The sequence below is a fragment of the Dioscorea cayenensis genome, chromosome 11, assembly GCF_009730915.1.
Source record: "Dioscorea cayenensis subsp. rotundata cultivar TDr96_F1 chromosome 11, TDr96_F1_v2_PseudoChromosome.rev07_lg8_w22 25.fasta, whole genome shotgun sequence".
Lineage (NCBI taxonomy): Eukaryota > Viridiplantae > Streptophyta > Magnoliopsida > Dioscoreales > Dioscoreaceae > Dioscorea > Dioscorea cayenensis.
In genome coordinates this window covers 18,408,351-18,419,704 of record NC_052481.1, presented here as the reverse complement: position 1 = coordinate 18,419,704, position 11,354 = coordinate 18,408,351, and the positions used below count along the sequence as shown (strand labels likewise).

At 41.7% G+C, this 11,354-nt stretch overlaps 2 protein-coding genes across 2 annotated transcripts; one reads left to right on the top strand and one right to left on the bottom strand.

Annotated features, from left to right (window-relative positions):
- Positions 1 to 2,097: 2,097 nt before the first annotated feature.
- LOC120271681 lies at positions 2,098 to 4,295 on the bottom strand. The gene is made up of 4 exons (XM_039278360.1): positions 4,251 to 4,295; positions 3,913 to 4,169; positions 2,961 to 3,806; positions 2,098 to 2,194 (listed from the first exon to the last, which is right to left on the bottom strand). Exons 1-4 carry the CDS (start codon positions 4,293 to 4,295, stop codon positions 2,098 to 2,100), a joined length of 1,245 nt encoding a protein of 414 aa, XP_039134294.1.
- Positions 4,296 to 5,042: 747 nt separating this feature from the next.
- LOC120272660 (transcription factor bHLH93-like) lies at positions 5,043 to 10,798 on the top strand. The gene is made up of 5 exons (XM_039279539.1): positions 5,043 to 5,126; positions 5,190 to 5,363; positions 5,455 to 5,476; positions 10,319 to 10,461; positions 10,697 to 10,798. Exons 1-5 carry the CDS (start codon positions 5,049 to 5,051, stop codon positions 10,781 to 10,783), a joined length of 504 nt encoding a protein of 167 aa, XP_039135473.1. The 5' UTR covers positions 5,043 to 5,048; the 3' UTR covers positions 10,784 to 10,798.
- Positions 10,799 to 11,354: the final 556 nt, after the last annotated feature.

Here is an 11,354-nt window from a genome sequence, read left to right as displayed (position 1 = left end):
GAAAGGAAATAGAGAAGATGATATACTGTATGCTGAGAAATGGAACTCAAACGAGAAGATGAATATCAGAATACTTGAACTGATGATCTTCAGTTCATGCTCATTCTTCATTACTTTATTGAAACAACAGATAAGCAACAACATAAGTCAAAGGATTCTCAAACAAACAACTAAGGGACAAATTAACGAACTTACACAAGTAACTAAGCAACACAACATTAAAAAAAAACATTAAACTAAGATAAATACATGCAGTGACAGCATAAATGACAAGCACTAACAACAGTGCAACCTACTCATCACGTGGATTCTCAGAGCAACCAACACAACAGTCACTCCCCTTGCTCTGAAAATCTACAACACCTAGCTGATTTCTCAAAGCTTCATGCTTTGGTCCTGTAAGAGCTTTTGTAAGGATATCAGCCAGCTATTGGTGAGTATTGTAGTGAACTACATCCATTTCCTTGTTGGAAATCAAGCTCCTAATGAAATGGAATCGCACATCTATGTTCTTAGTTATGCCATGTTGTGCTGGATTCCGGGCGATAGAAATCACTGATAAGTTGTCACAATGGAGAATGGTTGCTCTTATAAGAGGGACCTCCATATCTGCAAGTAGACGACGCATCCAAACTGTCTGACAGGCTGCTGAAATCACAGCAACTTATTTGGCCTATTTGCTTGAAATAGCAATAATTTCTTGTCGTTTTGATGCCCATACGACTGCCCCTGAACCTAAATGAAAGATCCATCCTGTGGTGCTCTAGCGATCTTCAACTGAACTTCCCCAATCACTGTCAACATATCCATATAAATGACAATCTTCAACACTCTCATATTTAAGTCCCATGTTGAGGGTTCCTGCTGTATAGTGGAGAATTCTCTTCACTGCTCCAAAGTGGTGCTTTGTAGGTCTTTGAATGAACTTATAGATTAAGCTCACAACAAACATCAGATCAGGACAGGTGTGTGAGAGATACAATAGACTTCCACTATGCTTCGAAAATGATTCTCATCTGTTCTCCCTGAATTATCCTCTGATTGAAGCTTTTCGTTGGCATTTAATGGTGTGGATTGATGTTTGCTATTGATCATGCCAAACTTCCTTAATAAAGTTTCACCAAATCTCTTTTTTTAAACCAAAATTATCCCTGGCTTTTGATCCACTTCAAGACCTAGAAAGTAGTGCAGTAATCCTAAGTCTGTCATCTCGAACACATGTTTCATGTTTTCTTTGAAATCATCCACCATTGACAGTGATGAACCCATCACTAAGATATCATCAACAGACAAACAAAGAAGCAAAACATTTGAGTTGTCATCAATCTTCTTGTAAACTGTTGGTTCATTCTGACTCCTTGTAAAACCAAGCTTACTGAAATGAAGATCAATCTTCATGTACCAAGCTCGTTGTGCTTGTCGGAGCCCATAAAGAGCTTTATAAAGTCTGTAAACCAATCACTCCTTGCTAGCTTGAATGTAGCCTTGAGGTTACATCACATATACCTCTTCATGAAGCTCTCCATTGAGGAAAGCTGACCTCACATCTAACTGGAACACCTGCCAATGCTTCTGAGCTGCAACGGCGAGAAACAACCTCACTGTTTCCAGTCTTGCAACCAAAGAGAAAACTTTATCGAAGTCTATTCCATTCACCTGAGAGTAACCCCGTGCGACCAATCGAGCCTTTCTCTTGTATAGTATGCCATCTGATAGATATTTGGATTTGAAGATCCACTTTAAGCTGATCAGTTTCCTTCCATTTGGTAGAGTAGTCAGTGTCCATGTCTTGTTTCTTTCTATACTAGCCATCTCTTCATCCATGTCCATCTTCCATTCATTCTACTGGTTTGCCTCTTCAAATGAATTGGGATCCCTGGCTTCAACAGCAAAGGAGCATGAGTTATATATCTCATATATCATTCTATACCTTGGATTAGAGTTCTCTGGAGATGCTTTAGCAGGGGAGAGAGAATTCTGTTGAACTGTATGGTTTTGAGAGAAAGTTTGATTTTCTCTCACTGCTGTGTCTTCATTACATTAGTCCAGTGCTTCATTCAATGTGGAAGAGATAAGGGGTGGACCAATAGAATTACTCTAGTTCGAAATCTTCTCCTCATAAAAGACAACTTCTCTGCTGACTTGAAGCTTCCCAGTCAATGGATCAAATAGCTTATATCCCTTTGACTCACTGCTATAGCCAATGAACACTCATTTTCTGATTTGGTTTCAAATTTGTCTCGTTGTTGACTGAGAACAAATGCTAAACAACCAAAGGTCTTAAGATGTTGCATAGATGGTTTCACTCCATGCAATGCTTTATATGGAGTGTAGTTCTTGAGAGCTTTTGGTGGGGGATCGGCTCAAGATGAAAACTGCTGCTGCTATTGCTTCACCCCATAAATCTGTTGGAAGATTACGCTACTTCAGTATGTATCGGCTTATCTCCACCACAGTTCTATTTTGGCGCTCTACAACCCCGATTTTTGTTGTGGTGAATGAGGGAATTTTCAATTGTCTTCTAATACCATGAGTTTTACAATATGTCTAAAACTCATTTGAAGTAAATTCGCCTCCACAGACCACGGTATGTTCTCAAAGCCTTCAGCTTATGTTCAAACTGCTTCTCAACTTGAGCTTTGAATACCTTGAAGAATTCCAATGCTTGAGATTTAACTTGCAAGAAATACACCCAAGCATATCTTGTGCAATTATCAACCAGCAACGTGAAGTATGAGTTGCCTCTCCTCGATTTGGTTTGCATGGGACCATAGAGATCTCCATGAATTAACTCTAGGGGTTTGGTTGATCTCCTTAGACTTTCAACATGAAATGGGAGCTTGGTTTGTTTCCCAAATATACAACCTTCACAGGAATGTGTTGTAATTTCTTCTGGAAGTCCATGAACCAGTTTGTCCTTTGCCAACTTCTACAAGTTAATAAAATTAATGTGACCAAACCTCTCATGCCATATGAAAGAGTTGTCTGGTTTGCTTGCTGCTACATGGGCTGATTTAACATCATTAATTGAAAGAGGAAACAAGTTATGCTGGGACTTTTGAATTCGAGCTAGCTCAACATCTGTTTGCTTGTGTTTAATAACACACACTTGATCATCAAAGAAAAGAGTGTAACCTCCTTCCACTAGTTTCCCAACACTGAGAAGATTGTGAGCAATTTCTGGTACAAATTGAACTCTATCAAGTTCCTTCACCTGTCCTCCTCTTATCTTAAATCTCTCAGTCCCCATGCCTTCTACTTTCATCATTTGATTGTCTCCCAATCGATCAACTTGCTGATAAGTAGTATTTAGAGACTGAAACAGAGACTTCATGCCTATCATGTGGTTGTTGCACCCACTGTCCAACAACCACACATCTTCAACTTGTTCATCTGAGACATTTCCCACCAAGAACAATTGAGTAACCTTAGTGTCTTCTTCCACATCATGAGCTGAGTTATCTTTCTGCCAGCATTGGGATTTATAATGTCCATACTTCTTGTAATTATAACACTGAATGTGAGCTTTACTTTTCCTGCCTTCTCCTTGACCTTCCTTCTGTTCAGTCACACGACCTCTTCCTCTGCAACCTCCACGTCCCCTTCCTCTACCTGTAATGACATTAGGATTTGATGTAGAGCCTTCTCCCTTAGCATGAAAAGCCTTCACTTCAACTTGATCTGTTTCCATGTCAAGTCTGCTTTCATGGCCCTTCAAAGAACCACTTAGTTCATCCACTGTGAGGGTAGAGAGATCCTTGGCTTTTATGATGGATGAGACCACATGTTTGAACTTCGGCGAAAGACTGTGAAAGTATTTTGCCAACCACCGTTTGTTTAGTGAGATCCTCTCTAAGGCTTCTAATGTGGTAAGCGACAGTTAGCACTTAGCTTACATAATCCTGAATGGACTCTCCATTCTTCATCCTCATGATCTCAAACTCCTGCCGATATGAGTACAATTTCGCAACTGAACTCTTTATACACCCTTGATACTCTTTCTTTAATATATCCCAAGCCTTTTTAGCATTTCTCGTCTGAGAAATTATGATGAGGACTTTCTCATCTAAGCTTTGCTGTATAATGACAAGTGCCTTAGCATTTCTCTTGATATTCTGATCCAACTTATGCTCATCCTTTTCTTCCTCATCATAGCCCTTATCAACGATCTTTCAAAGGTCCCGAGAAACAAGAATGGTCTCCATCTTGAGACTCCACAGCACATAACCTTTCCCATTGAAGAGCGGTACATTGGTTTGGGATGAGCTGCTTGAGCTGGTACCTAGATTGGCCATCTCTGCTGCCACTGTTGATTAAGATAAGAGCTTGAAAGAAAATAGAGAAGATGATATACTGCATGTTGAGAAATGGAACTCAAAAGAGAAGATGAATATCAGAATACTTGAACTGATGATCTTCAGTTCATGCTCATTCTTCATTACTTCATGTAAACACCAGATAAGCAACAACATAAGTCAACAGGATTCTCAAACAAACACCTAAGGGACAAACTGACTAACTTACACAAGTAACCAAGCAACAAAGTATTAAAAAACATTAAACTAAGATAAATACATGTAGTGACATCATGTATAACAAGGACTAACAACAGTGCAACCTACTCATCACGTGGATTCTCAGAGCAACTGACACAACACTCTCCTCCTTCTTTCTCCTTCTCTCCACCCCTCCTCCTGACTTCTTCTTCTTCTTCTCCTCCCCTTGAACTCTCTACTTTCCCTTCTCATCTTCCTCCTCCTCTTGCTCCTCCTCCTCCTCCTTCTCTTCTTCCTCCTTCTCTTCTTCCTCCTCCTCTTTCTTTTTCTTTTTCTTCTTCTTCTTCTTCTTCTTCTTCTTCTTCTTTCACTGGATTCAACTCCACCTTTGATTCCTTTTCCCAATTTTACCTAGATCCAATGACAACTCCAGATCTCCATCCCTTCTCATCCCCTCCTCTTCTCAATAACCATTGCCTCACCGATCCTCATCCATTCCTCGCCTCGTGATCCAAGAAGAGGAAACCTGATGGCGCTCTGTCCAAGAATCTCATGGCTAAACGCCGCCGTAGGAAATATCTCAATGATTGCTTCTCTCTTCTTCGTTCCATCATCCCCAAAATCACCAAGGTTTTTCTTTTTTTTTTTGGGATTTTTTTTAGATTTATAAAAACAAAGAAATGGAAAATGTAGATGGATAAAACATCAATATTGGGGGACACAATTGATTACATGAAGGAGCTTTTGGAAAGGATCAAGAATCTGAGTGAAGAGATGGCACAATTTGGATTTGATAACTCTAAATTGCTCAACATTTTCAAGGAGATGAACTCTGATGATGTCTCAGTCAAGAACTCACCTCCTAAGGTTTTTTTCCTTTTTTTCTTTTTATTCTAATTTATGTATTTATTTATTTTTATTAATCTCTCATTATTATTTTTTATTTTTCATTATTTAGTTTGATGTGGAGAGAAGGGATGGTGATACTGTTAGGTGGAAAAGATTAACCAATTTTCATTAATCAAAACCTACAATGTACAAGGTATATATCGATACACAGGTATATAAATATGGTAGCTATACAAATATAGATATACAGCTATATACACAGCTGTATACCCTAACACCCTCTACAAACTCACGGGGGATCAGATATGGAGAGTTTGGACAAGAGAAAGTCATGGTGTGCTCGTGTCTGAGATTTAGTAAACAGATCCGCAAGCTGACGCTCAGAGGGAACAAACTGGGGAGCCAGAATGCCTTTGCTATATTGATCACGCAAGAAAAAAGCATCAACACCAATATGCTTGGAGAGGGAATGTTTGACTGGATTCAAAGTGATCTGAATGGCAACGGTGTTGTCACAATGTAGAGGAGTAGGAGCATGCGAGACAACACCAAGATCATGCAAAAGCCGGCGCAACCAAACAATCTCCTCAGCAGTAGTAGCCATAGCTCGAAGCTCCGCTTCAGTGCTAGATCAAGAAACACCAGTTTGCTTCTTTGACTTCCAGGCAATGAGAGAAGAGCCCAAGAACAAACAGAATCCAGTAATAGAACGATGATCAGACGGATCACTAGCCCAAGTAGCATTAGAATAAGATCGAAGCTCCAGAGAATTGTGCTGAGAGAAAAGAAGACCTCGAGACGGAGTCGCCTGAAGATAGCGTAAAAGCCTCAAAAGATGGGCATAATAAATCGAAGTAGGTGCACTAACAAACTGACTCAAAACATGCATAGCATAGGCAATGTCTGGACGAGCGAGGGTAAGATAGACCAGACTCCCAACCAAGTGACGATAGTGTGTCAGATCAGATAAGGGAGTCCCCTCATCAGCACGCAACTGAAGATGTAGCTCCATAGGAGTGGTCACAACACAAGAGTCAGAGAGAGCTGCCCGTGCGAGGATATCAGATGTGTAACACTGCTGGGACAACTGAAAACCAGTAGAAGTAGAAGTGACCTTAATACCCAAAAAATAGCTCAATCGACCAAGATCAGTCATCTGGAAATGTTGCTGAAGATGATGCTTGACAAAATCCACATGAACAGGATCATCACCAGTGATGATCATATCATCCACATAAAGCAACAACAAAGTCCGACCATGAGAGGAAGAGTGCACAAACAAAGTGGAATCATGCGGACTAGGCTAAAAACCAGCAGCAACCACAGCAAAACTGAAACGATTAAACCAGGCCCGAGGAGCCTGTTTGAGACCATAGAGAGCCTTTCGTAGGCTATAGACCAAACCAAAAGGAAAAGAAAAACCAGTGGGAGGAAAAATGTAAACCTCCTGCTGAAGATCCCCGTGAAGAAAAGCATTCTTCACATTAAGCTGAAAAAGGGACCATCGTCGAACAGCAGCTATAGCAATAAGAGCTCGAATGGTAGTCATATGAGCTACGGGAGCAAAAGTCTCATCATAATCACGTCCCTGCTCCTGTTGAAAACCACGAACCACAATTCAAGCCTTGTACCGTTCTACAGACCCGTCAGAGTGAGTCTTGACTTTATAGACCCACTTGTAGGTAATGGGAACATCACCAGGAAGAAGGGGAACCAAATCCCATATAGAGGTGCGCTCGAGGGCCTCCAACTCAGCAGACATAGCAGCTTGCCACTTAGGTATTTGGACAACCTCTCAGTAAGAAGATGGCTCTGGAGGGCCATTGGAGGGAGAAATAGGGAGGTCAAGAAATTGAGAGGCAAGATTAAGGCGATCGGGGGATGACGATCACGAAGAGGAAGCTCGTTGGCGCCGGGGGTGACTGCTCAGGAAGAGGAGGAGCGGGAATAGAAAACTGGACAGGAGGGTCAGCAGTCAATTGGTGAAACAGATAGAGGAGAGGATGGACGAGATATAGGTGGAGGTGGGGATGACACAATGAGAAACTGAACATCGATCGATGTAGTAGAGGAGTGAGAAGAAGAGGAAGGGGATGGGACAAAGAAAGGACGATCCTCAACAAAAGAGACATCACGCGAGACATAGAGGCGACGTGTAATAGGATCATAACACCTATAGCCTTTGTGCTCAGGACTATAACCAAGGAAGACACATGGAACAAACTGAGCAGAAAGTTTAGTCCGCTCTCGAGGCATAAGGAGGACATAACACAAACAACCAAACACACGAAGATGAGAATAACGGGGTGGGCTGGAGAAAAGATATTCCCCTGGACTACGACCTTGAAGAAAGGAAGAGGGTTGAAGATTAATGAGGTAAACATCAGTAGAGACAGCCTCAACCCAGAAGTGAGGGGGAACATGGGAGGCAATGAGAACAGTATGAGCGGTCTCAAGAATATGACGATGTTTCTTTTCTGGCGTGCCATTTCTGAGCATGGGCACTAGGATAAGAGAGCTGAGGAAGAGTGCCGTGGGAGGCAAGAACCTCATGAAACTCATGACAAAGATACTCCCCTCCTGAATCGGAACAAAAAGTACGAATGGTGTCAGAAAATTGGGTGCGCACTATATTAGAGAAATCAAATATAAACCTTTAAAAACTCGGAACGAGAACGCATAAAATAAATCCAAGTATAACGGGAGAAATCATCAACAAAAATAACATAATAACGATGTCCACCCTTGGAAACAAACGGGGCAGGACCCCAAAAATCCGAATGAACTAATTCAAACGGAGAACTAGATCTAGACACACTCGAAGGATATGAGAGCTGTAGCTGTTTGCCAATCTTACAACCCGAATAAGAATGAGAATTATCAACTGAAACACGACCTAAAATGTCATGATGAATAAGAGAAGACAAACGAGAACCACTAGGATGGCCAAGCCGATTATGCCACTGATGGAAATGAATAGTAGAAAAACAAGAAATAGAGGCCGCTGGTAACATAGAAGAGGACAGAAGACGAAGATGATCGAGCACATACACCCCACTATAGCGATGACCAGCTCCAATGAGGGTCTTTGTAAGATGATCCTACAGACGACAACCAAACTCAAAAAATAACAAGATAACCAAGAGAAGCAAGCTGGCTAGCAAAAATAAGGTTCATCAAGAGCTAGGGTACAAAGGCAACATCAGGAATATGAAAATGAGTGGTATGTAAGAGGCCATTACTAGGGACAGGGAGGGATGTGCCATTAGCGATAATGACACGAAGATCAGAAGAAAAAGGGTGAAGAGAGTGAAGGTGGGTAGCATCATAGGTCATATGAAAAGAAGCTCCAGAGTCAAGCAACCAAGAGGATGAAGAAATACCTGTAGGAGCGGAGGCGACTGATGGGTGAGTGGAGATGTCGGAGACATCCTGAGTGAGTACTGGGGCCAAAGAAGGAGAAATCTGACTCCTGGAAAGCTGCTGAATAAGTTGCTGAAACTGCTCAGCAGACAACGGACCATCTTGAGTAGCTGAGGGTGGGGTGGGGGTCATGGGCTCTGTCACCGAGCCACCAGTAGCTCATGACACTCAAGACGAACATGGCCAAGAGCATCGCAATAATGACATCGAACTGACTGTCGATGAGGTGCACTAGAAACTGGTCCCTGAGACTGAGAAAAAAGATGGACATGAGCACTAAGGCCAGGAGATGTCATCAAAGGAGCAATGGTCGGCACTGGGTTCTGCTGGGAAGCAGCAAGAACAAAGTGAGGAGCAGCAGGTGGTGGAACAATATCTAAGGACCGAAGACGAGTCTCCTCAGCAAGCACATATGCCAGAGTATTACTAGAAGACGGAGGTGTAACCTGGTGCAGTAGCTGAGCCCGAACGGCCTCGAACTCAGGGCGAAGACGCATGAGAAACTCGTAAATGCAGAGATAATCATGATCCTGAGTAATGGCAAGATACTGAGCACAGGTCGGAGAAGGAGAGGGGGTCATCTCATCACACTGACGCCATAAATCACTGAGCACGGCAAAGAAATCTGAGACAGAGTTCTCACGCTGATAGTTAGAGGTGAGAGCCTGTAGCAAGGAGTAACACAACGCCTGACTGGAAGGAAGATAGAGTGCATGCAGATGATCCCAAATAGCCTTGGCTGTAGAAAGATCACAAACAGCTAAACGAATGGGAAGCTTACAGGACTGACAGATGATAGCAATGGTACGGGCATCATCCTCAGTCCACTTGAGCAAGTCAGCTGACGGAGAAGAGGACGCGCTGGTAATTGTAGACGAAGAAGGACTGGAAGAGACGGCAGTAGAAGAAACCGGAGGCGAACGGGGACCATCAACATGACCCCAAAGATTAAGTACACGAAGGAGTACATGTAAAGAGGAAGACCATGCTTTATAATTCTTGCCATTAAGCATGACGTCCGCCTTTTGTAGATAAGAAACATGAGCAGAAGCCATGGAGCACCTGCACAAAGCACAAGGTGCGTGGGAGAAGATCTCAAGAAAAAAATACCGCGGGGGCCGAGGGCGCGCGTGGGGCGGCGGACGCGCGGGGGCGTGCGCTGGGTGGCAGGCGCGCGCTAGGCGTCAATCGCAACCGGGGCGCGCTAGGGCGGCGGACGCGCTGGGCGGCCGGGTGGTGCGCTGGGGGCGAGGGACGGCGGGCGGCGCGCACGAGGGCCGAGGGGTGCATGCTGGGCGGCAGGCGCGCTGCGGATGCGCTACGGGCGGCGCGGTGCGCGAGGGGTCAAGGGACGAGGTGCAGCGGGCGGCACGCGAAAAAAAAAGGTTTTAGGAGAACCTCTCTGATACCATGTTAGGTGGGAAAGATTAACTAATTTTCATTAATCAAACCTACAATGTACAAGATATATATAGATACACAGGTATATAAATATAGTAGCTATACAAATATAGATATACAGCTGTATACATAGCTGTATTCCCTAACAGATACAAGGATAAAGCTTTGCTGCACTGGGGAACTTGGCTTGTTGTTGTCTACTTTGGATAGTTTGGAGGTTTTGGGCCTTGAGATTCAGCAGTGTGTCATTTCCTGTTTCAATGATTTTGGACTGCAAGAATATTGCTATGAGGTTTGTCACACGTGAGATTTATTTTTAAACGTTTAACTATTTGAACCAGTGATTTCGGTTATTATTATTATTATTATTATTATTATTATTATTATTATTATTATTATTATTATTTGGTTATAATTAAATCAACCAATAAAAATATCTGGTTTGGATATTATGTTTAAATATTTAGGGACTAGTGGAATTATTTAAGTTGATTTATTGATTTATTTATATTGGATAAAAATGGTAGGATGTGGAGAAGAGGTCAGGGATGGCATGTGAGGAGATCAAGCAAGCATTGTTCAGGAGTGCTGGTTATGGTGGAAAGGGCTTGTAACAAGAAACATGAGCAATCAATTTGTGTTCAATGTTTTCAATAATAATCAATTGTGACATCTATGATGTGAGAAGATGAGAATCTGTTTATATATATTTATATATATTAGAGTTGTGTTACTATGTGACTAATGATTATGTAATTTTGTAAAATGTTTATTTCTAAGAAATAAATATCAGATGAAGCCAAACTTAGCATGGAGCTTTCATAATTAATTATGATTCTTTTTTTTTTTATCCCTTTGCTTGCAATCATCACAGTATTTGAATTTTTGGGGCATTGTGATGAGACTTGCTTGCTACGAATAGAACTAGTAACACAGTGAAAAAAGAAAGAAAAGTTGTTCTAAGAACCAGCTTTTCCTTCAAACAAAACGAAGTTTCAGGTCCAGTTATGCAACTTCAATTAGATACTTTAGTATCGTTTCTAAACTTATATTATATTAAATTTTTTAATTTAATATTTAATTATTAATTAATATAATTATATTTAATTCAATATAGGCGCATTCTTTGAAAAAAAAGAAGAAAATCTACAAAGGCTGTTGGAAATAAAAGAATAATAAAAAAAA

What these genes read in the sequence shown, in the direction of transcription:
- LOC120271681 (XM_039278360.1), bottom strand. Translation starts at nt 4,295, where the DNA reads ATGGCCAATCTAGGTACCAGCTCAAGCAGCTCATCCCAAACCAAT. An exon ending in GCAGCTCATCCCAAACCAAT is followed by an intron (nt 4,170 to 4,250) that starts GTACCGCTCTTC and finishes GACCTTTGAAAG; the next exon opens with ATCGTTGATAAGGGCTATGA. An exon ending in TCTTTCATATGGCATGAGAG is followed by an intron (nt 2,195 to 2,960) that starts GTTTGGTCACAT and finishes CATTGGCTATAG; the next exon opens with CAGTGAGTCAAAGGGATATA.
- LOC120272660 (XM_039279539.1), top strand. Translation starts at nt 5,049, where the DNA reads ATGGCTAAACGCCGCCGTAGGAAATATCTCAATGATTGCTTCTCTCTT. An exon ending in TCAAGAACTCACCTCCTAAG is followed by an intron (nt 5,364 to 5,454) that starts GTTTTTTTCCTT and finishes TTCATTATTTAG; the next exon opens with TTTGATGTGGAGAGAAGGGA. An exon ending in TGCAAGAATATTGCTATGAG is followed by an intron (nt 10,462 to 10,696) that starts GTTTGTCACACG and finishes TAAAAATGGTAG; the next exon opens with GATGTGGAGAAGAGGTCAGG.